Source organism: Capra hircus, chromosome 6 (assembly GCF_001704415.2).
Source record: "Capra hircus breed San Clemente chromosome 6, ASM170441v1, whole genome shotgun sequence".
NCBI lineage: Eukaryota > Metazoa > Chordata > Mammalia > Artiodactyla > Bovidae > Capra > Capra hircus.
In genome coordinates, this window is record NC_030813.1 from 89,737,825 (window position 1) to 89,762,783 (window position 24,959).

Sequence of the window (24,959 nt, forward strand, 5' to 3'; positions counted from 1 at the left end):
AAAAATAGATGGTGACATCACTTTTCTGTAGAGCTATCTTTCAAATTCAAATGGAGAAACTGAAAAGAATGTATGGTTTCTTACCATTCCAAGTTATATACAGACATGATGAATCAAAGAAACCAAGAAAAAATCAAAGCAGGATAGTCTTTTATGTTTGGAAATGATAAGATACTACTTTGCACACAGCACTTTACAGTCTACCACAACCCTGAGAAAAATGGATATTACCATTTCACGTTTTGTCTTTTTTATCCTCCTTCCCTCCCTCACTTCCTTGTCTCTGCCTCCATCTTCCTAGTTGTTTTCACTCCACTGCACTCACCCTCAACAGAAGCCTGTTTTATCTCCATAATCTTCCCATACTATTTACAGTACATGAAATACAAAAGGAGACTGCTCAAGCTGGGTCCATTTGAAGTCTGCTAAGCAATCCAGCGACTTCACTTTCACTTTTCACTTTCATGCATTGGAGAAGGAAATGGCAACCCACTCCAGTGTTCTTGCCTGGAGAATCCTAGGGACAGGGGAGCCTGGTGGGCTGCTGTCTGTGGGGTCGCACAGAGTCAGACACGACTTAAGCGACTTAGCAGCAGCAAGCAGTCTCTAAGGTAAAAGGGTAAACCCTAGCAGGATTTCATCCAGCAATACCCTCATGTGCTATCTTTCCATGACAACAAAAATACTGGATGTATAAATCTTTATTATGCTCAAGGACAAAGTTTAAGTATTTTCCAGTGTCTTACAACTCTGTTTTGCTTCTAGGTGTCCCAAAGTTGATCACATCTGATATGGTTAAGGAAGGTGCTGCTGTAATCGATGTTGGTATCAACTATGTCCATGACCCAACCACAGGAAAGACAAAACTCGTTGGAGATGTGGACTTTGAAGGTAATAAACTGCATCTCTTTTGACAAGTGAAGAAAAACAGAGGTTCAACTTTGCATGTTTTGATAGTTGAAAGAGAGATGTTCTATTTGATTGGGGCATTACTTTTTTATAATGTTTTTTAAGATTATTTATTTTGGCTGTGCTGGATCTTTGTTGCTTCACAGACATTTCTCTAGTTGCAGTGAGCAGGGGCTACTCTTCATTGTGTTGCACAGGCTTCTCATTGCAGTGGTTTCTCTTGTGGAGCACAGATTCTAGGCTTGCAGGCTTCAGTAGTTGCAGCTCATGGCTTCAGTAGTTGCAGCTCACAGGCTGTAGAGCACTGGCTCAGTAGTTGTGGCACATGGGCTTAGTTGCTCCACAGCACGTGGGATCTTCCTGGACCGGGGTTTGAACCGTGTCCCCTGCATTGGCAGGCAGATTCTTAACCACTAGAGCATCAGGGAAGCCCAGATTTGGGCATTATTATTAATTATTACATTAATCTTTTCTCTGATGGAAAAGAGTTTAATAATACTCACATATTTCCTTCCTCTGCCTGATTTCTTTCCTTCACTTCCTCCTTCCTACTTTCCTTCTTTCTTTCCTTCTGTCCTTCCTTCTATCTGTCCTTTCCTCCTCTTCCTTCTTGGGAGAAAAATATAATGACATCATTAACATTCAGTTTTAAGATTAAATTCCTTGTAGTGCAGTTTTCTTGTTTTGACTGTTGGGAGTGTATCTCTGTCCTTCATCATCCATGCTTTATACTCAGCCATCCATTCTCAGTGCCAGAAGCCGTCTTGGGATATGTTTGCTAGCCCTCACTATATTTCAGACCTAAATAGTTCCCTGGATAATTCAAGTCAATTTCCCTCACTTGTGTTTTAAAGAGGATGAGAAAGAGGAGTTAGGGTAACATTACTATGGCCAATGAAAGAGACAAAGCAGCCAATGTGTAGGAACAAAAGAAATTCTAACCCAATGCCTTAGTTGTATAGATGAAGAAACTTAACCCCGAGATATATTTTTAGATGCCTGACCCCTAATCCAATTTTACCTCCAGTATCTTTGTCAAATACTTACCTGCATTGGGCTTTTCAATATAATCGAGGAATCTTAGCTGTCTAATAATACATGCATATAATAAAGTAGAGATATTTTCATATTAGACACATTTTGTATATTGGATTGGTCATTCTGTCCAAAAAAGCAGGATCATGCAAGAACTTCCTTGAGTTAAAAGTGTGTCTTTACAGACAAATTGAAAGGAAAAATCATGCTCTTTTTAAAAATAATTCAAACTTCACATTTTCTCTTGGAATTTGGTCATTAGCTGATGATTTGCCCAAATCCTATAGTGGTATGTAATACAAATGACTATGCAGACTCAGAAGCGTCCTTCTGAGTAAGGTATTGGCCCTTGAATGTGAGATTTCAGGGTGCATCAGGGACCAGGTCCAAGTAGGGAAGCTAAACCTGGTGCTAAAAAGAAAAGGGAAATCTGAAGGCAAAAGCTCTGGAGACAGAATGATGAAGAGAGCAGAGTACAGATGGACCTTATCATCGGCTGCCCCCACAGGCTGTCATTCATGGAGCCCTGCCAACCTAGCAAGGTGGCTCCCCAACTGAGCATGTATGTCTGTGTGTATGTGTGTGTCCAAACTGACCTCTTTAGGAAATGACCCCTTTTCTTTATTTAATTTTTCATGTTCAATCACTAATGTCAGATATCTATAACATATTTGAATTTCTCAACTTGAAATTTCAAGTAAGGATAGATTTCATTTTAAAAGTTGACCTTATTATTATTATTATTATTATTATTTTGCAGTCATTCTGCTTCTGGGTTACATTATAGTTACTGCGTGTTTATTGCAAAATCACCACACACTTATTATGCATCCAGATGGCATCGACAGCACATGACAACCAGCTCAATGCAAGAAAGCAGGATATTAAACACAGCTCACAACCTTGACTGTACTTGTGGGGCAAGCTGACCTAGCTGGCATTTGGCAGTGTTTTATAAGACCCTTCTCCTATATGATATTTCATTCAATTCAGATTTTATGAAAACATTTTTTTAAAATGAGCATTGTGGGGTGGGTGCATATGCTGTCACATGGTGATATACAATCCCTTGGTAGTATCTATTAAATTACAGTTATGTGTATCTAACTATATAATGAAACAAAAAAGGACATGACCGTGAGAGACTAATATAAGGAAGAGCACTGGGCTGAGAGGCTGCAGAGGTGCTCTGAGACCTATTATTGCAACCCATAAACTTAGCAACCTCTCTGTCCAGCAATGTTGTTATCGGTTGACAGCAATGATGGCAATTGTTCCTTCCAGCTCTAACACTTCGTGTATCTTGGACATTCAGCTGAGTGTTGCCACGTGACTGTGTAAAAACACAGAAACTTTCAGAAAGTCAGGTTTTTCTGATCCTATCATAAAACATGCCTATATGATTTATAAAATTACTCTTGTCGCCCTGCTGGTTCATGGAGCCAGAGCCCTAAGACGTGGACTTGGTAAAGAAGGCCTTACCGGTGAGGCCATGACTCAGTCACCCAGAGGAGCACGCAAGTGATAGGTTTTGACATGCTGCTCTTCAGATTGTTCATCAGGACTTAACCTGAGGTGAGGGATGATCCCGAAGCTGAGAGGGAGGGACTTTCACGTGGGTTCTACTGCAAAACTTATAGGTAGCAGTCAGCTGTAAATTGCCACAGGGAAATTGTGGCTGATTTGTGAGTATCGATGAAAGTTTCATTATAACTATAGCCAAGACAGATAAACCAGATACAGGTAAAATGCAGAGCTGAAGTAAATGGTCCTTGCAGAATCTTGGCTCACTTATAAAGGAGACAGGATGACCTACTTCAAGTAGATTACTTCAGTGGGAATGATTTTTAAAGAATAATTTCATCCACGACCCCCTTTAGGTATTACTGGAAATATGTAAATAATTGCAGAATATTTTACAAATTTAGTGATTTATAGAACCAGGTGCCGTTTAGTCTATTTTCTTTCTAAGAAAATACACATGCCTATATGTATTCTGCTTCATTATTAGATGTTTTGACCTCATTTTTAAATCAGACTTCTCTCTAAGAAGACTGATATTTTATATCAAATACAACATGAAGGTTGCATCACACTTACTATAGTTCTTGACAAAAGAGAACATAAAAACACCCTAAATATTTCATTTTGTCTTTGAGGTCAGATTTTTCTTTGCGTTTAGATATATTTTCCTCTAAACTGCATCTTCCTTCATCCGCTAGGATTTCCTGCTCTTATTTCTGTGTTCTCATAGCCAGTGTTTGTGAAGTGCTTATAGGGTACTAGGTATTGTTCTCAGCCTTTTACATATGAATAACCCTATAAGCATGTATTGTTTAATTTTGATTCAGTTATTATGATAACCCTATAAGGTAGATATTGTTATGCCAGCTACACACTGGGACTAGCCATCTGCCTCCACAAGGATTAAATCATGAGCTGCTGCAGCTGCTGACCTTCAACATTCCCTGAAAGGAGTTCAGGGTGGAGATAGAAATGAGGCACTGTGTGATCTGGGAACAACTGGCAGAACAGGTCTTCAGATAGAGATTTTCAGAAGATTTTATGAGCCCAATTCTTGCATCTCCTCGTGGCTAGAAAAGCACTAAAACCCTTCATGGTGACATCTGCTCCTCGTGACTAGCAGTAATTTTCAGGAGACTAGCATCAACTTTCAACAAGCCTGATTACATGTACTGTCCCTTCACCAAAATCACTGACCTTTCCTCAGACTCTGTGGAGCAGTTTCTCAGAGCTATCTGAAATAGCTTTTGGGCTACAGTCCTCATTTTGCCTTTAATAAAACTTGTTCCTTGTCCAGTTTTAACTGTTGCTTCTTATCCTGCAAATAGGCTTCTTAGGAGATAGGTAAGATGGTCTGGTATTCCATCTCTTGAAGAATTTTCCAGTTTGTTGTGATCCACACAGTCAAGTGTTTTAGCATGGTCACTGAAGCAGAAGTAGATGTTTTTCTGGAATTTTGTTTTTTCTGTGATCTGATAGATGTTGGCAATATGACCTCTGGTTCCTCTGCCTTTTTAAAATCCAGCTCGTACATCTAGAATTTCTCAGTTCATGTACTGCTGAAGCATAGCTTGAAGGATTTTGAGCATGTGAAGTGAGTGCAATTGTATGGCAGTTTGAACATTCTTTGGTATTGCCCTTCTTTGGGATTGGAATGAAACCTGTGGCCACTGCTGTGTTTTCCAAATTTGCTGGCATATTGAGTGCAGCACTTTCACAGCATCATCTTTTAGGATTTGAAATAGCTCCGCTGGAATTCCATCTCCTCCACTAGCTTTGTTCTTAGCAATTCTTCCTAAGGCCCACTTGACTTCACACTCCAGGATGTCTGGCTCTAGGTGAGTGACCACACTGTCATGGTTATCCAGGTCATTAAGACCTTTTTTGGGTAATTCTTCTGTGTATTCTTGCCACCTCTTCTTAATCTCTTCTGCTTCTGTTAGATCTTTGCTGTTTCTGTCCTTCATTGTGCCCATCTTTGCATGAAGTGTTCCTTGGTATCTCCAACTTTCTTGAAGAGATCTCGTTTTTCCCATTGTATTGTTTTCTTCTATTTCTTTGCACTGTTCACCTAAGGCTTTCTTACCACTTATTTTGACTATTGAGAAAGAGAAGCCTACATGTTTCCCCTGGTTCAAGGACTAAGATTTTTGTGTGTATGCCCAGCCACGAAAGATGAGTTACCTGCTGTTAGAACCTGCCTGTGGATATATACCCAGGACTGGGATTGCTGGATCTATTTTTAATTTTTTGAGGAACTCCATCCGGTTTTCAGCAGTGTTTGTACCAATTTACATTTGCATCTACAGTGCACAAGTGTTCCCTTTTTCTCCAGATCTTCTCTACCACTTGTTAATTCTTGTCTTTTTGACAGTAGCCATTCTGACAAATGTGAGGTGATATCTCATTGTGGTTTTGATTTACATTTCTCTGATGATTGAGCAACATTTTATGTACCTGTTGGTCACTTGTATATTTTCTTTGGAAAACATGTCCATTCAGTTCCTTGGCCCATTTTCTAATTGAGTTGTTTTTTATTTTTATTTCTTTGCTATTGAGTCGTGTGAGTTCTTCATATATTTTGGTTATTAAATTCTTATCCAGTATGTGGTTTGCAATTGTAGGTTGCCATTTCACTCTGTTGTTAATTTTTCTGTGCTGGTGCTTTTTAGTTTGATGCTTCCCACTTGATTTTTACTTTTGTTGCTTGTCCTTTGGTGTCATAGCTAAAAATCTACTGCTAAGACCAATGTTAAGAGTTTCTTCCGTATGTTTTCTTCTAGGAGTTCTATGGTATGAGGTATTAAATAGAGTTTAATCCATTTTAAGTTAATTTTTGTGAATGCTATGAGCTAGAGCCCCAATTTCATTTTTCTTCATGTGTTTATCCAGTTTCCCCCGTATCATTTTCTGAAGAGATTTTCCTTTTCCGATGAAGTGTTCTTGACTCCCTTGTCAAATGTTAGCTGACCCTATGTAGGGGATTTATTTCTGAGTTCTCAGTTCTCTTTCATTGGTCTGTGTGTCTGTTTTACTGCTTTCATTATTGTATCTTTATATATTGTTTGCTTCCCAGGTGACTCAGTGGTGAAGAATCTGCCTGCTAATATAGGGGACGAAAGAGACAGAGGTTCAATCCTTGGGTCAGGAATATTCCCTGAAGGAGGAAATGGCAACCCACTCCAATATTCTTGCCTGGAAAATTCCACAGACAGAGAAGCCTGGTGGGCTATAGTCCATGGGGTTGCAGAGAGCTGGACACAACAGCACAAGCACAAAATATTGTTTGAAATGGGTCCTTCACCTTTGTTCTCAGGACTGCTTTAGCTATTTAGGGTCTTTGTGTTTCCATACAAATTTTAAGATTTTTTTTCTGTTTCTGTGAAAAATGCCATTGGAATTTTGATAGAGATTGAATCAAATATATTGACGGCTTTGGGTAGCGTGTGAAGTGAAGTGAAAGTCGCTCAGTCAAGTCTGACTCTTTGTGACCCCATGGACTATACAGTCCATGGAATTCTGTAGGCCAGAATACTGGAGTGGGTAGCCTTTCCCTTCTCCAGGAGATCTTCCCAACACAGGGATCGACCCCAGGTCTCCCACATTGCAGGTGGATTCTTTACCAGCTGAGCCACAAGGGAAGCTTATAGACATTTAAAAAATATTATTTCTTCTAATTCATGAACATAGACTATCTTTCCATTTATTATTTGTGTCTTCTTTAATTTCTTTCATCAAAGTCTTGCAGTTTTCATTGTATAGATCTTTCATTTCCTTGGTTAAGTTTATTCCTAAGTATTTTATTGTTTTATGAAGCTATAGTGAACAGGATAGTTTTCATTATTTCATTTTCAGATTTCATTGTTATGTATAGTATCAACTACATTAAATCAACACTACTGATGTATGATCCAGCAATCCCACTTCTCTTATCCAAAGGAAATGAAAATAGGATACAGAAAAGATAGGTCTTGTTTAGTGTAGTTTTACTCATAAGAGCCAAGATATGAAAATAAGCGAAGCATCCCTCAATAGATGAATGGAGAGTCTGGGAGAGCAATGGGGCCAAGTGACCTTCTGGAGCTGAGTTACCTTGCCCTGTAGGTCACAGAGGGAGACAGGGCCAGCGCCAGCTCCATAAGGTACCAGGGAAAACAGTGTTCATGATGGAGTCTATGCTTGAACTTGAGAGATTTGTAGGTGAGGAGTGGGGTGGTCCTAGATAGAGAGGGGAAAAGGGGGCATCTAACCCAGCCACCCTGGGGCAGTAAGAGGAAAGAGAAGGTCAGGTGCTGGATCAGTCTGTCTGTCCATTCCTAGGTCTATAACTCACTCTTTTCTTAACCTACCCCAGGAACAGGACACCTCCAGCCATGGAGGGGATACGCCAGCCAAGTCCTGCCCCTGTCAGTGATTTCTCTCTGGCCCATAATTCTCTGCACAGTAGAGGCCCAGCTGCTTCTCTGGCTTCTCACTACAGCCCTTTCTAAAAAATGCCGAGGAAGATGGTAGGAAGGGGAGAGGTGCTCAGGGCTCTCTCTGGAATCCCTGGAGGCCACAGAAGGGCTGAGGGTGGGATGCAGGGGGGTGGGGATGCCAAGTGTCAGGCATTGCTATGAGCATTTGGGATGCAACAGTGACTGACAGAGGCAAAGTCCTTCCCGACAAAGAGCTTACCTTCTGGTTGGAGAAGACAGATAATAAATATATAATATAATATATTAGGAGAAGGCAATGGCACCCCACTCCAGTACTCTTGCCTGGCAAATCCCATGGATGGAGGAGCCTGGTGGGCTTCAGTCCACAGAGTCGCTAAGAGTCAGACACAACTGAGCAACTTCACTTTCACTTTTCACTTTCATGCATTGGAGAAGGAAATGGCAACCCAGTCCAGTGTTCTTGCCTAGAGAATCCCAGGGACGGGGGAGCCTGGTGGGCTGCCATCTATGGGGTCACACAGAGTCGGACATGACTGAAGCAACTTAGCAGCAGCAACAGCAGCATACTATATTAGGCAGTATTTAATGTTACAAGAATAAAACAATATGTGGGGGCCAGGGCTAGAGATTGATGGCCTTAGGTTGTTGAGAAAGAGTGGTCACAGCAGGCTAACTGCTGATCTGAACAAAGTCAAGTCGAGAGCCATGTGGATATATGGGGCAGGAACAGTCTAGACACATGGATGAGCAGGGTGAAAACCTTGAGGTACAATGCGCCTACTGGTTTTGATAAGCTGAGGAAGGCCACTGTAACTGGGGACAAAATAAATAAGGGGAAGAATGCTGGGAAATAAAGAGGAAGCAGCAGGGGTACCACATCATGAATGGCCTTACAGACCATGGAAAGGAATTTGAATTTTACTCTAAGTGCAGTGGAAAGCCATTGAGGATTTATGCCAAAGCCTTTGCAGGATATTTATGCATTTTTTTTTTTGCATTTAACAAGATCATCCTGTTTTTTTGAATAACAAATCAACCTTAGAGAGGTGAGGATACCTGTTAGGGTACCTGTTAAGGTACCTGTTAGGATACCTGTTAGGGTACCTTAGAGAGGTGAGGTACCTGTTAGGGTACCTGTTAAGAACCCATTGTAATTATCCAGGTAAGAAATTATCCAAGATGGGGTGTGGACCCAGGTGGTAATGGTTGAAAGTATTAAGAGGTAGTTAGATGGTAGATAAAATTTAAAAGGAGAGTTAGAATGATTGGCTAAGTGATTAGATATAAAAGAAAGAGGAGAATTATTTATGACTCTAAGAGTTCTCAAATAGGCAGGAGTGAAGGTATTCTTTTGAGATGAGTTTGAAATGATCAGTGAATTTCATCTATTTATGTGTATATAGGGCAGAGAGTGGGCAGGAAAAAAATGGGGCTCTTTCCATGGGAAGGGAACAGCAGATCAAAAGGAAAGAGGAAAGAGTCCAAAAGGCCTTATGTACTCAATAAGTGATCCAACATTGTTGAATAAGGAAAGTATGATATTCTAAATAATTGTGATTTGGTCCAAATAGTTATAGCCTTACCATGCATTCTTCAAAAGAATCTCCACTAGACAAATCTCTCCTAGAGCAAAAAGAACCCTATAATTTGGGACTCCATCTGGTCAGAATTATTCCTCAAAATTCAAATGCCGTAGTCAAAATTTGAGGACAGAAGAGGATCCAGAATTACACAGAAGGTTCTGTTCTTATAAGAAACTACTATAAAGGAATTAAAACTCCTGAAGTTCTTTTCAAAGCAGCTTTTCATCTATATTTTCTCTTCTTTTACTATAGGTGCTTCGAGATGTCTTATTTATGTATGGAACTCTACATTCAAAACCTGAGAGTTACCTTTTACTCCATGATCTTTTTATGTTATGTACACTATTTTATATAAGGCTATAATTTGGAGTTAGAGTGATTAAGGTTTGAATTCTAGGTCTGTTGCTTAAAACAATTAGGATCTTGGCAAATCACTTCACCTCTCTGAGACTTGATTTTATCATCCAAAAAACTGAGATAATAATACCTATCTTATAGAGTTGTTATAAAGATTAAATGAAATAATCACCTCACATGAGCTAATGTATGAGACTTCCTGAGCGTAATATCTGGCAAAAAACAGTGTATGTGTGTGTTTGTAAGTGCACATTATTCAGCCTTTCTCTCCATTCCCACCAGAGTACTAACCTGGACATATGTAATTTCACCTTTCAATTACCACTCAGCTCCTCATTACTTTTCTGACCTCAGCTCTCTTCCAGTCAGACCTGTTGTCACCCAATAGTCCCCATCTTCTCCAAACTCCCATAGTAGGTCTCAATCTGCCCTACTCTTTCTATTCTTAACCCTGTACTGCCTTACACTTTTATTTAGTCATCCCCTACTGAATTGTACTCCTCTGTAATGTAAGCTTCCTGTCCTCCGTTGCTTTTGTATCTTGATCCCACACCAGTTCTCAACCTTCTCAACCATATCACTGGATATTGCATGGTAATCCTGGATAACTTATAAATCTCTAGTGTTACTCTTACATTACAGAAATAATTCCTTATAGTTGCCTGAATGGGAACAAAAGCTCCCACTGAAGGTGGCATCTGACACATTATTAATCTACAGCAATCTAGGTTCAGTAGTGATACATCCACTGAATCATACATTGGTTTTTTCAGTGCACACTTCTCACTCAACACACCTTCAAGGTACCAGGGATTTGGCACACACAGATAGACCGAGTCCCTGTTCCCACAGAATTTATATTCTCTAGTGTGTGTTAGTCTCTCAGTCATGTCCTACTCTTTGCATTCTCTTGGACTGTAGCCCACCAGGCTCCTCTGTCCCTGGAATTCTCCAGTAAGAATACTGGAGTGGGTTGCCATGCCCTTCTCCAGGGTATCTTGCCAACCTAGGGATTGAACCTGGGTCTTCTGCACTGCAGGCAGACTCTTTACCATCTGAGCCACCAGGGAAGCACTATATTCTCTAGGTTATATGTCAAAGTAACCATTTTTTGGAAGTGGCTTTGGTACTGTGTGTGCGTGCTAGGTTGCTCCAGTCATGTCCAACTCTTTGTGACCCTATGGATTGTAGCTCACCAAACTCCTCTGTCCATGGGATTCTCCAGGCAAGAATACTTGAGTGGGTTGCCATGCCCTCCTTCAGGGGATAGTCCCGCTCCAGGGATTGAACCTGTGTCTCTAGGGTCTCCTGCATTGGCAGGCAGGAACTTTACCACTAGTGCCACCTGGGAAGCTGATTTTGGTACTACTTACTCTTAAATGTATGTTCTAAAGCTGGGAGAGTAAGAGCATGTTACCAGTTTCTAAGGAAATAAAGCTATTTTGGAATGAATCACTTTTAGAGAACTATTAATCTGTGGTGATATTATAAAGAACCAAAATTAAACTGAGTTTTCCATGTTAATAATTTAATTTGATGATGTATGTCTTACTCAGTTTGGGCTGCTATGACAAATTATCAAAGGTTAGGTGGCATAAAGAACAAATATTTATTTCTTATAGTTCTGGACACTGGTAGTCTAAGATCAGAGTGTCATCATACCCAGGTTCTGGTGAGAACCCCATTCTGAGTTATAGGCAGCTAATTTCTCACTGTATCTTTACATGTCACAGAAATCATGATAGCGCCCTGAATTTTTTTTTTTAAGTACTGAAAGTTGGAACTCTAATGACTTAATCTTTTCCTAAAAGGTCCTGAGAATTTTGCAAAGAGATTGCACTGGTCATAGCAAACACCCTCTTCCAACAACGCAAGAGAAGACTCTACACATCGACATCACCAGATGGTCAATACCGAAATCAGATAGATTATATTCTTTGCAGCCAAAAATGAAGAAGTTCTATACAGTCAGCAAAAACAAGACCAGGAGCTGACGGTGGCTTAGATCCTGAGCTCCTTATTGCTTAATTCAGACTTAAATTGAAGAAAGTAGGGAAAACCAGTAGACCATTCAGGTAAAACCTAAATCAAATTCCTTACAATTATACAGTGGAAGTGACAAATAGGTTCAAGGGATTAGAACTGATAGAGTGCCTGAAGAACTATGGCTGGAGGTTCATGACACTGTACAGAAGGCAGTGATCAAGACCATCCTCAAGAAAAAGAAATGCAAAAAGCCAAAATGGTTGTCTGAAGAGGCCATACAAATAGCTGTGAAAAGAAGAGAAGCAAAAAGCAAAAGAGAAAAGGAAACATATACCCATTTGAATGCAGAGTTCCAAAGAATAGCAAGGAGAGATAAGAAAGCCGTCCTCAGTGATCAATGCAAAGAAATAGAGGAAAACAATAGACTAGGAAAGACTAGAGATCTCTTAAAGAAAATTAGAGATACCAAGAGAACATTTCATGCAAAGATGGGCACAATAAAGGACATAAATTGTATGAACTTAAAAGAAGCAAATGATATTAAGAAGAAGTGGCAAGAATACACAGAAGAACTACACAAAAAAGATCTTCATGACACAGATAACCACAATGGTGTGATCACTCACCTAGAGCCAGACATCCTGGAAAGCAAAAGTCAAGTGGGCCTTAGGAAGCATCACTATGAACAAAGCTAGTGGAGGAGATGAAATTCCAGTTGAGCTATTTTAAATCCTCAAAGATGATGCTATGAAGGTGCTGCACTCAATATGTCAACAAATTTGGAAAACTCAGCAGTGGCTACAGGACTGGAAAAGGTCAGTTTGCATACCAATCCCAAAGAAAGGCAATACCAAAGAATGTTCAAAGTATACTTCATAATTGCACTCATCTCACAAGTTAGCAAGGTAATGCTCAAAATTCTCCAAGCGAGGCTTTAATAGTACATGAACCGTGAAATTCCAGATGTTTAAGCTGCATTTAGAAAAGGCAGAGGAACCAGAGATCAAATTGCCAACATTCACTGGATCATCAAAAAAGCGAGAGAGTTCCAGAAAAACATCTACTTTGACTTTATTGACTATGCCAAAACCTTTGACTATGTAGATCACAACAAACTGTGGAAAGTTCTTCAAGAGATGGGAATACCAGACCACCTTACCTGCCTCCTGAGAAATCTGGATGCAGGTCAAGAAGCAACAGTTAGAACTGGACATGGAACAACATACTGGTTCCAAATCAGGAAAGGAGTATATCAAGGCTGTATATTGTCATCCTGCTTATTTAACTTATATGCAGAGCACATCATGAGAAATGCTGGACTGGATGAAGCATTGAGCTGGAATCAAGATTTCCACGAGAAATATGAATAACCTCAGATATGCAGATGACACCACCCTTATGGCAGAAAGTGAAGAAGAACTAAAGAGCCTCTTGATGAAAGTGAAAGAGAAGAGTGAAAAAGTTGGCTTAAAAGTCGACATTCAGAAAACTAAGATCATGGCATCCAGTCCAATCACTTAACGACAAATAGATGGGGGAAATAATGAAAACAGTGAGAGACTTTATTTTGGGGGGCTCCAAAATCACTGCAGATGGTGCCTGCAGCCATGAGATTAAAAGATGCTTGCTCCTTGGAAGAAAAGTTATGACCAACCTAGACAGGATATTAAAAAGCAGAGACATTACTTTGCCAACAAATGTCCATCTAGTCAAACCTTTGGTTTTTCCACTAGTCATGTATGGATGTGAGAATTGGACTATAAAGAAAGCTGATCCCTGAAGAATTGATGCTTTTGAACTATGCTGTTGGAGAAGAATTTTGAGAGTCCCTTGGACTGCAAGGAGATCCAACCAGTCCATCCTAAAGGGAATCAGTCCTGAATATTCATTGGAGGGACTGATGCTGAAGCTGAAACTCCAGTTCTTTGGACACCTGATGTCAAGAACTGACTCATTTGAAATGACCCTGATGCTGGGAATGATTGAAGACAGGAAGAGAAGGAGACGACAAGGAAGCCTTGCATGCTGCAGTCCATGGGGTCACAAGGAGTCGGACATGACTGAGCAACTGAGCTGAACTGAACAGGTCCCACCTCCTAATATCATCATACTAGAGGGTAGGATTTAAATATATGAATTTTAAGGAATGCAAATATTCAGTCAATAATAATACAGTTGATCAGTCTGACTCAAAATATAAACTTTTCTTAGTGTTAGCTCAAAACTCCAGTTTTAGTATAAAAGAAGATCTAACACTTTTAGGATAGATGGCAGATAGATAGGGAAACAGTGGAAACAGTGTCAGACTTCATTTTTTGGGGCTCCAAAATCACTGCAGCTGATGACTGCAGCCATGAAATTAAAAGACGCTTACTCCTTGGAAGAAAAGTTATGACCAGCCTAGACAGCATATTAAAAAGCAAAGACATTACTTTGCCAACAAAGGTCCATCTAGTCAAAGCTATGGTTTTTCCAGTAGTCATGTATGGATGTGAGAGTTGGACTATAAAGAAAGCTGATCTCTAAAGAATTGATGCTTTTGAACTCTGGTTTTGGAGAAGACTCTTGAAAGTCCCTTGGACTGCAAGGAGATCCAATCAGTCCATCCTAAGAAAATCAGTTCTGAATATTCATTGGAAGAACTGATGTTGAAGCTGAAACTCCAATACTTCGGCCACCTGATGTGAAGAACTGACTCATTTGAAAAGACCCTGATGCTGGGAAAGATTGAAGGCAGGAGGAGAAGGAGATGCCAGAGGATGAAATGGTTGGATTGCATCATCAACTCAATGGACTTGAGTTTGGGTGAACTCTGAGAGTTGGTGATGGACATGAATGCCTGGTGTGCTTTAGTCCATGGGATCTCAAAGAGTTGGACATGACTGAGGGACTGAAGTGAACTGAACTGAACACTCTAGCCCAGAGGTGATCTCTTCCAGTCATTTTGAAAGAGCTGATGGAAACTGGCAAAAATCTCTGTTAGAGAGACTATTACTAACACCATGGTCATCGTGCCAACCTGTCATTTCAGAAAACAGGTAGAACCACTGATGTTCACAATGAGATCGTGACCATTGAGCCAGCTGCCATCTTGCCGACATGGACAAGAGGCTTAAAGTCTAGGTCTTTGAAATCAGGTCAACCTTTAAAGACATTCATTTTAGTAGAACATATTCGACATTGTATTCTTTACCTATGTGGAGAAGAGTTGGACTTTCCAGGTGGCAACAGTGGTAAAGAATCAGCCTGCCAATGCAGCAAACACAAGAGACTAGGGTTCCATCTCTGGGTAGGGAAGATCCCCTGGAGTAAGAAATGGCAATCCACTCCAGCATTCTTGCCTGGAAAATTCCATGGACAGAGGAGCCTGGTGGGGTTACAGTCCATGGGGTCACAAAGATATGACTGAGCACACACACATATGGAGAAGAGTTAAATTGAAGCATAAAAGGTTGTCTACCAAAACAGAAGTACTTGATGCCTCTGAAGTCCTTCTTCTTCTTTTATACTTAAGGGTGAGTTATTTTTTTCAAGTTGTTTCTCAGGGTCTTTTTAAAATAAAAATATCTATAGGAAGGAAACTTTATGCCCTAGTGTCTCAGGTTGATTATGGCAGACTACTGGGACCAAGACAGTGCCAGTGATTTTTGAGGATACTCCAGCCAGCCTATCTAGGTTTATAGATTTGCCACTCTGCTGTACAAATGTTCAGAGGCTTGAGGAAAAAGGACTGGGGAGGGAAGAAAAAGGATTGGGGAGAATGACAAGAATAAATGATTTTTTTTTTAATAAAGGAAGTCATGAAAGGAAGATATTTTCGTCATGTTGACGGAGTACTAGAAATATCCTAGCGGAGATCCTTACTCCTGCTCACCAAAATGGAAACTAGCAATGATGGCTGACACTATTCATGGTCAGAGAGGAGGTTCCTCTGGTGGTTCACAGTTTGTTGAAAACAATTTCAGATTTTGATCAGGTGATTCATTTGTTATTTGACTCCATTGAAGGCCTTCTGAGTTGTGAGTGGTAGTTTTAGAAATTTACATCTGTATTTCTCTTGGCATCTCTCTCGTCAGTCAGCTGTGTTTGACTCTTTGTGATGCCATGGACTATAGCCCACCAGGCTCCTTGTCCATGGAATTCTCCAGGCAAGAATACTGGTGTGAATATAGATTTGATTTAACATAATGAATAAAGCAGATAAAGCAAAAAAAAAAAAAAAAAGAAGAAGAAAGAAAAGACTTAGCCACCTTACCCAGTTTAAGTTAAATGGTTGAGGGAAGTCTTTGTAAGAAAAAACTTATAAAAATATAACCAAAGTCTCATATTCTTGTCCCTAGTAGGGTATTAATCCTGCCCATTCCATTAATATTCCACTGGGTGCCATAATAATGAGTATTATTATATATATATTATATATATATATATATATATAATAACTTGTAGAAACCCCAGGAGTCAGACAGCTAGACAAATGCAAGAAAAAGCTTGGTAAATTGTCTCTGGGGCACCTGATTCCCGGTTGCCTCACAAGAATCCAGTGGCAAGCCATTCATTTGTCAAGGAGCCCTTTACTCTCTCTCTCTGGCTCATCATGCTCTCATTTTTTGTATCAACCATATGAGAAAGTGGAGTGTTTCCCATATTATCTCCTGAGTCATACTATTTCTCCAGTCTCATGCAAGTCAGGTTTTTCTGGTTGTTATTTACCTACTTGATTTTCCTGAAGCTTGTCTTCCCTTCATTACAGCGGATGTGTTTGGGAGGTCATGCTTCTAAATGGTCTGCATTTAGAAGCAAGGGAAAATCTCTAAGCATTTAATTTGGACAATTACGCATGTATAGGAGGAGACAGAAATTCACATGAAGGGAACGAGGAGTTTTCCTTCTGCTGCTGGTTGCCACAAATAAAGAATAATTCCTTTTCCTTTTAGGGAAGGGAGTTGGTTTTAAAAATTAGTTGTAACATTACTGGAAATCTAATATGGGCCATAGAGTACTTCTTTGCAAGAGACAGAGAAATGGACAAAATACAAATGGAAATAAAACAGTACTGTGGGAATTTAACATATCAATTCTTTCTCTTCTACCCAAGAATAGATTTGTAAAGCACAAATACATTCTTTGACTTAACTAGAATATACAATTTCCAAACTGTATTAGCAAAATTAATTCTATTTAGGTATATATGTAAATTCCATTATTCGGCAACTTTGGAGTCAGTATATCACATACTATGGTGCTTCCTAGGTGGCTCAGTGATAAAGAATCTGCCTGCCAATGCAGGAGACACAAGAGACGTGGATTTGATATCCCTGAGTTGGGAAGATCCCCTGGAGTAAGAAATGGCAACCCTCTCCAGTAGTCTTACCTGGAAAGTCCCATGCACAGGGGAGCCTGGCGAGCAAAGAGTCACAAAGAGTCGGACACAACTGAGTGAATGAGCACGCACGTCATATAGCAATAGAAATTCACTATCTGCTTAAAAATTAGTGAGTCTTCCTAACAAAGTGTTTAAGATGAGAGTCTGGATTATTAAACTCAGATCCTGAAAACCTGGGAAAGTAAAGTTTTCAGAGGAAATAATGACACACAACACACAAGCCAGAGATATCCTGTCATGAAGCATGGGTTGCTGGCGCCAAAAGGTTAAGGATCACACACTTCTTCCTTTATTCTTACTGTAACTGTTAAAAAGTATTTTAATCCCTTATGTTGCTATAAGTATCCTTCGTTAGCAATATTTCCACACCTTATGACCATGTGTCACCCCTGGTTTTTTTTTTAAGGCACATACCTAATCTGTACACCTGGTTTCTTTCATCATCCCTCCATTACCTCAGATTTTAAACATGAATAACTCCTGCACCATACCTATTCTTCGTGCCTTCAAACTGAAAGATGGTTGACTTCAAGTAAGAAATGATGGAAATTATGTCAAGCCAAACCTGTGTTAATTCTTCCCTTTAGAAATTTGAAATCAGTCACATGATAAAGAGTAGATATCTACATATTGGAGAAAAGGAAGCATAGTAGATTAGATACATATTTCATGCTGAAAAGGGATTTCTTGAAAAATAATTGAATAGCATTCAAGAACCTAAAACTTTATGAAAATAAAACTTGGATTTCTCCTTTATTCTAATTTTCTTCTGAAAATTATTTAGCAGTATACAGAATCTGCCTGCAATGCTGGAGACTGGGGCTCAATCCCTGGGTGAAGATTCTCTGGAGAAGGAAATGGCAATCCACTCCAGTATTCTTGCTGGAAAATGTCATAGACAGAGGAGCCTGGCAGGCTACCATCCATGGGGTCGCAAGAGTCAGACACGACTTAGTGACTAAACCACCATACATTTTTTCTCTCCAATTTCTCATTTTGAAAAGCTGGTTATTCTTAAATACATAAATCACTAGGTTTATTCGCAAAAGATATTTTTTCAAAAGCTTATTCATCTTGAACACAGTAACGACAGCTGTCATCACCCAACTCAAGTGTCCTGACCCTTCACTTCGTGGTCATGCAGCCCATGACCACCTTCCTAGCCTCTTCTCTGTCTGTTCTCTGCTTGCACCATGTGCTTCAGTCATAATGCACTTTTTTGAGCTCCTCCATTGCATTGGCTTCATTGTCAGGTCCAAAGTTCCTTTGCATTTATTATTCCCGGTATTTGCACTGCATACTTTCCTTCTTTCTTACTCCCTCAGACATTCATAAAATCTTGAAGCTTTTCTGTCACTTTACAAATGCTCTCTGACCCCAGTTTGATCTCTGTTCCTCTTTGAAGTGCTCTCACAAGAACCAGAATTTATTCCCACCTCAGCAAGTTTACCTTTATGTTGCTTCTTTGGTGTTCTCACTTCTCTGGCCCAGATGATAAGCTCATCCCATTAGAAAAAAATATATACAGAATAGGCAGTTTTCCCCATTTGAGTTATCCTGCATCAGAATATTTTTTTCAAAGTTTTAAAAATACGTTATAAACAACAATGTCTTACTGTATAGCACAGAGAGCTATATACAACATCCTATGATAATCCATAATGGAAAAGACTATGTAAAAAAGAGTATATATAAATGTATCACTGTACAGCAGTGATTAACACATTGTAAATCAACTATACGTCAATAAACAAAAATAAAATGCTTAACCAGTGTTCTTAGGTTAATGCCCCAAATTTGTATCATTATCTGCTACGCTGTATGAGCTAGACTCCTCCATGTCATCTCCTGAAACTCTTCCCTTCACTTCTACATGTCAACCCCACTGACATTCTTGCAGTGTTTCCAAGAATTCATGCCGTTTTCTGCCTGGGGGAAGTCTTATTTCTACCTTATCACAAATACCGTTCCCCAATCAAGGACACTGTTTATTCCCTACCTCTCCATTTCACCTGGAAAAGTTGATTCATCCTCTGATTTCTGGACTTGGCAGAGATATTCATATGCTCAACCTCAGTTAGGTCCTCCCAACACAGTCACAGTGCAGTAAGCATTTTGTTTGTAGAACATATCATAGCCTTAGCTCAATTATTATGTAGGTAATCATATTTATAATATAAATCTCCCAACTAGACTATAAGTTCCAAGGGATAGTGACAGTGGCTGTCTTTCTCAAGAAACTTTTTTGATAAATCTCTCTGGGGAGTTTTGAGCATGTGTTGGAACAGTGAATAATGGAGTTCAGAAAATATGCAATGGTTCGGACATACTGCAAGACAAGGTGTAGGGCTGGATCATAAAAGATCCTAGCTGACATGACAAAGAATTTATATTTTCTAAAGGCAGTCTACCACTGAGCTAGCTGGGTGGCTAAAGACAGTCAAAATTCAACAGATATTTATAAGCTGAAATGATCTAATCTATGTTTTAAAGAATAAATCTGGCAGCAGGTTATATAGCTAATAAGGTAGAGACTGAAATCCAAGAGACTTATTACAGTAGATTAAAAAAAATGACTATACGTATCTTCTTGCCTCATGGGCACATCCTCTTGGCAATGTGACTTGGTGATTCTTCCTATTCGAAGCCTTTAAATTTGAGCTTGACCATGTGACTTGCTTTGACCAATGAGGCATTCAGGTGTTACACTGGGGGTGGCTGGGACTTGACTGGAAAGTCGGAGGCCACCACATGAAATAACCTTCATTGAAGCAGTGGATTTTAACCACATTTAAATCTCCTCCACATATGTTTATATGTATACTATTCCCTACCCTCATTAGAAACATCTCTCATTTCAGCAGTGATTCTCAGTGGTGCGTTCTGGAATCATAAGGTGGGAGGAGGCATATCTAATTTGACTACAGTTCTCAGGAGATTCCAACATACTCCATGATGACAAATTGAAAATCGTGCTAGTAAATTTCATGGATCAATAAATGAATAGTTAATGTAGCTGGGGAGTTAATAAGCACCACAAAGGAAGTAGCATTTAGCCAGATCTGAAAAGGAAGAATAAATATTCATTGGATGGAGAAGTGCAGAAATGGTATGGCAGAAATGGTATGTACAAAGGCAAATCCTGTGTCCAGAATGACTGATTTTAATCTTTGAGCTCTTTGCTCTTTTATTTCTAAACAACTGAACACACACTCTCTAATGTCTGAATTTTGCTGATAGGCATTATTTTTAAGGAAATTATAGAATATATTTTGCAGAGTCAACAGTTTAGAAAGAAGTCATTCAGATAAATTATCATGATGATTGTCACCTTTCCTCAAAATATTCTTACTTTTAGGGAACTGCTTTAAAATCATCAAGTCATTTCCATCTAAATCTCATTCCCTAAAGTAAGTTCCATACAAGTAACAACAGGATTTGAGGATTATTTTACTTGCCTCCATTGTCAGTTTCAGTAACTCTAAAATCATGTTGACTTTATGAAATTTAATCTAATCATGGTTTTGTGATATCTGTTCATAAGTCTCTGATGAAAGCATCAATGTCAATCAAGATCTAATTCCTGATTCCTATATGTACAGAATTTTACTATTTTCCTTAAAATACAAACATACTCCCTCACAGTAAATAAGTTTATGAATGAAATTATTGCCTTAAAATTCTTCTGTCATTCTTTTCAATGGAGCATATAGAACACCTTTTCTCACACATAATAGGATTAATCTTTAATAGCATCATCTTCTGCAAACAGGTGCAAACCCTGTTTGCCCTCAGGGAAAGACCAATCAATGAGAAGTTATTCTGGTGATGTAATGCTTGTTAACTTACTCTTTCTCAAACATGATTGGGGAAAATGCTTTTCAGAGCATTAGAGAGGTATTGAACTTAACTCTTTTCACAAACATGTTACTTAGGACAGCCTTGAAATAGTTATGCAAAGTAATTAGACTAAGAGAATTTCTTTTAAGCATTGGCATCTGTACTCATTGGCATTTGCCAGTGATAATTCCTCATATTTCTTGAGAAATCACTTGCTTCCATACCCTGGTCCTTATGTAAATAGAAAAAGAATACATTAACACTAGCCAGCAGCAGCAAAACTTAGCAGTTCTTTCTCAGACATAGATCATAATTAAAATCCAGTCAAAAGCAATAGAGATCTTATATTTTTTAAATCAAATTCAACACAGTCTGCCTCTCATGACTCTGTACAAATTCCATTTTCATACCTGACTAGTTATGTCAAAGATAAAAATATCTGAAATAAGTATTTGAATAAAACCAGATGTGTTGACAGTGATGTCACTAAATTCTGCCTAGTGATAATTTACAAGGCTCTGTTGATACAACTAAATGTTCATGGAAGTCCAGAGAAGTCCTCACCCAGGACAGGCGAAGTCCCATTACCCATCATATAGTCTTGATTCTATGAAGTGACAGGACAGGATAGATATATGCTGGTTTGCATAGTAAAGTGTGCAAGAGAGCAGACATAGAGCCACACATTTCAGGCGGGTATTATTTCATGTGGCAGCTCATCCTCATTCCCTATTCCTCCACCTCAAGCCTCACTTTTTTAGCAAAAGAATGCAATAGTAAGCATGTTGTGAAAAACATAATTTCAAAGAGGAGGGTCATAACATCTGAACAGACGAGTGCTTTATCTGATCTGAATTTCACCCAAGAAAGAAAGCAACTCAAACTGCTAAGCCAGTTGAAATTTAAGTGCTGACATAATTCAAAGATGATGAACTCTGAGTACTCATAGTAAAATTGGAGGTAAATTACAATATTAGAACTTTCCCCTTTTTGTTTCTTTTTTCTTAATATCCTCTTAACCCTTTGAGAAAACTGAGTTGATTTGGGGCACATAAGCCTTTCTTGGAGCTTTTCCACTTGTTCTTCTGCTACTGCTGCTAAGTCGCTTCAGTCATGTGCGACTCTGTGTGACCCCATAGACGACTTCTTACCAGGCTCCCCTGTCCCTGGTTTTCTCCAGGCAAGAACACTGGAGTGGGTTGCCATTTCCTTCTCCTTCCACTTGTTCAGGTCATGGTAATACAGTTGCATTGGGATGAGGTGGAATTATGGAACCACAAAATGATTCAAGCCTGACTGTGAATAATGTCTCTACCATATTAGAGAATGATAAGTCATTTTAAGTTCAGTGAGCCACACTTTCTTCAGCTATTGAAATGATAATTAAATATCAATTATTAAAATGATGTGTCTACAATTCTTGGCAAGTAGTGAGTATTTAATGGATACTGCCTATGGTTATTACTATTTTTCCATATAAAAATAATTTCAAGCCACTTCACTTTTCAAAGTTGAAATCCAAATTATATAAAAAAATGATTGCATACCCAGAATGGATTCCCAATTTTGTCTGCTTCTATCTTTTAACTATGAAATAGTTTTTTAATGTTTTCCATTGAATATTTACTTTGATATTGATTCTTAATGTACCATATTATGCAGTAGTATTCCATTTTTATCTATTACTATTTCAAAGTCAGTGCTTTACAAATATATGATTTTACATACTATCAGAATAAATAATAGCAGTACAATACATTTCTTCTAGAGATCTGATGCAGTTTTTAAAGACATTTTTCTCTAATCCTATAGAAAAGGTCCTGGAAGGCGCTGTTCATACCATCAAGTTAGCTTTTTTGAAAGTGAAAAATGCAGTTTGTCACCCACCAGCTACTTATGTAGCTTGAGAATTTCAGTAAATTAACTTGAACTAAATTGTTTTTATGCTGTCTATATCCAATCAAAAACATGGTCACATTCCTGCAAATTGATTTTAGATTTTAAATTTCAACAACTACTTACTTTATGTTTTCATAACTTACTGAATGCCTCACCTGTGCATGGAGAAGTTCTAAGATTAAAAAAGACAATAATCACCCCAAAGACAGTTTCTGCCTTCTAGGGGCCAGTGTCTAATTAAAGGAATAGCACACTGCGCTAAATTTCATTTAACAGAGTTTGGTAAAAAGTGACTGGAAACATAGATGGCAACACTTTTAATTTAATATTGAGGGGGAAGAATTTTTAAGAAAAATTATAAACAGGTAACATTTTATTGGCTTTAAAAGAATAATAAATAAAATAAAAGGAGTTGTTTATTTGGATAAGGTAGCAGTATATTCCAGGTGGAAGGACTAACAAGAGCAAAGGAAGTAAGGACCAAGAATTCGTATTGATTTGTGAATTAGATGTTGACACAGCCTAGTGTTTCTGCAGAATAGAGTACATTGGATTGAATTACAGCCAGGAAAGGACATGCTTCCTATATAGAGGCACATTTTGGAAAAACAAAATATTATCTTCCAAATCATTATACTCTTATCCTTTCTTTGTTATATGCCATGAGACGATTCATGGTATACACTAGCGGGCTCTTTTGGTGGGTGATGTCTTCAAGCTTATCTGGACTTTTCTTCAAGTAAAAGAATGTTATTCCTTTGCTTTTCTTATGATTAAAAGGCCCAGGTGGAGCTAGTGGTAAAGGGTCTGCATGCCAGTGCAGGAGACGTAAGAGAAGCAAGTTAGATCCCTGGGTTGGGGAGATTCCTTGGAGTAGGAAATAGCAACGCGTCCCAGTACTCTTGCCTGGAAAACTCACAGACAGAGACGCCTTGCAGGCTACAGTCCATGGGGTCGCAGAGTCAGACATGACTGAGCACACACACACACATATGAGTAAAAAATTACAATATACTAGCATACTGAAAAGCAAAGACATTACTTTGCCAACAAAGGTCCGTCTGTCTTGTCAAGGCTATGGTTTTTCCAGTGGTGAGGTATGGATGTGAGAGTTGGACTGTGAAGAAAGCTGAGCACCAAAGAATTGATGCTTTTGAACTGTGGTGTTGGAGAAGACTTTTGAGAGTCCCTTGGACTGCAAGGAGATCCAACCAGTCCATTCTAAAGGAGATCAGCCCTGGGTGTTCTTTGGAAGGTATGATGCTAAAGCTGAAGCTCCAGTACTTTGGCCACCTCATGCGAAGAGTTGACTCATTGGAAAGAGTTGACTCCCTCTGATGCTGGGAGGGATTGGGGGCAGGAGAAGAAGGGGACAACAGAGGATGAGATGGCTGGATGGCATTACCGACTCGATGGACGTGAGTTTGAGTGAACTCCGGGAGATGGTGATGGACAGGGAGGCCTGGCATGCTGCAATTCATGGGGTTGCAGAGTCGGACATGACTGAGCGACTGAACTAAACTAAACTAAATACACTTAAGATAAATGCAAATTTTACAAACCATATTTCAAAAAGGCAATGTAAATTGTACAAAAGTAACGCTTAATTAAGATTTCGAAAACATCTACTGATTTCATGTTTGTAGAAGCATCTAAGAGTAGACTTTAAAAGGCAATAAATCTAAATAGCATGTGATTAATGAGGTCAGAGTCTGCATTAAAGTATTCAGTATGCTAACTTTGTATTAAAAGAGTTACCTGGGAAAACTTCATTTTTCTTATTCACACGGTGAAACACTGAACCAGTAGGTCAATTCATGAAGCCATTCACCTGTAATATTGTGGGTGTGGGAACGTTCTTAAATAAAACTTGCTAAAAATTCTCTGTCATTTTCTTTGAGTATATTCACTGAAGAAGAAATCTTTATTCATACCTTAGAACAGGACTATGTGTATTTGCTCAGTTAATTTTAATATCTTTAATGTTTTTATTAGACTTGGACT

The 24,959-nt window shown here is 39.0% G+C and overlaps 1 protein-coding gene across 1 annotated transcript in view; it reads left to right on the plus strand.

Annotated features, from left to right (window-relative positions):
- Positions 1 to 24,959, plus strand: part of LOC102179276 (probable bifunctional methylenetetrahydrofolate dehydrogenase/cyclohydrolase 2) — a 125,029-nt gene that overhangs the window by 96,826 nt on the left and 3,244 nt on the right. Inside the window, exon 6 of the mRNA XM_018049583.1 lies at positions 766 to 891. Coding sequence (XP_017905072.1) covers positions 766 to 891 — 126 coding nt within the window. The remainder of the gene's footprint in view (positions 1 to 765; positions 892 to 24,959) is intronic.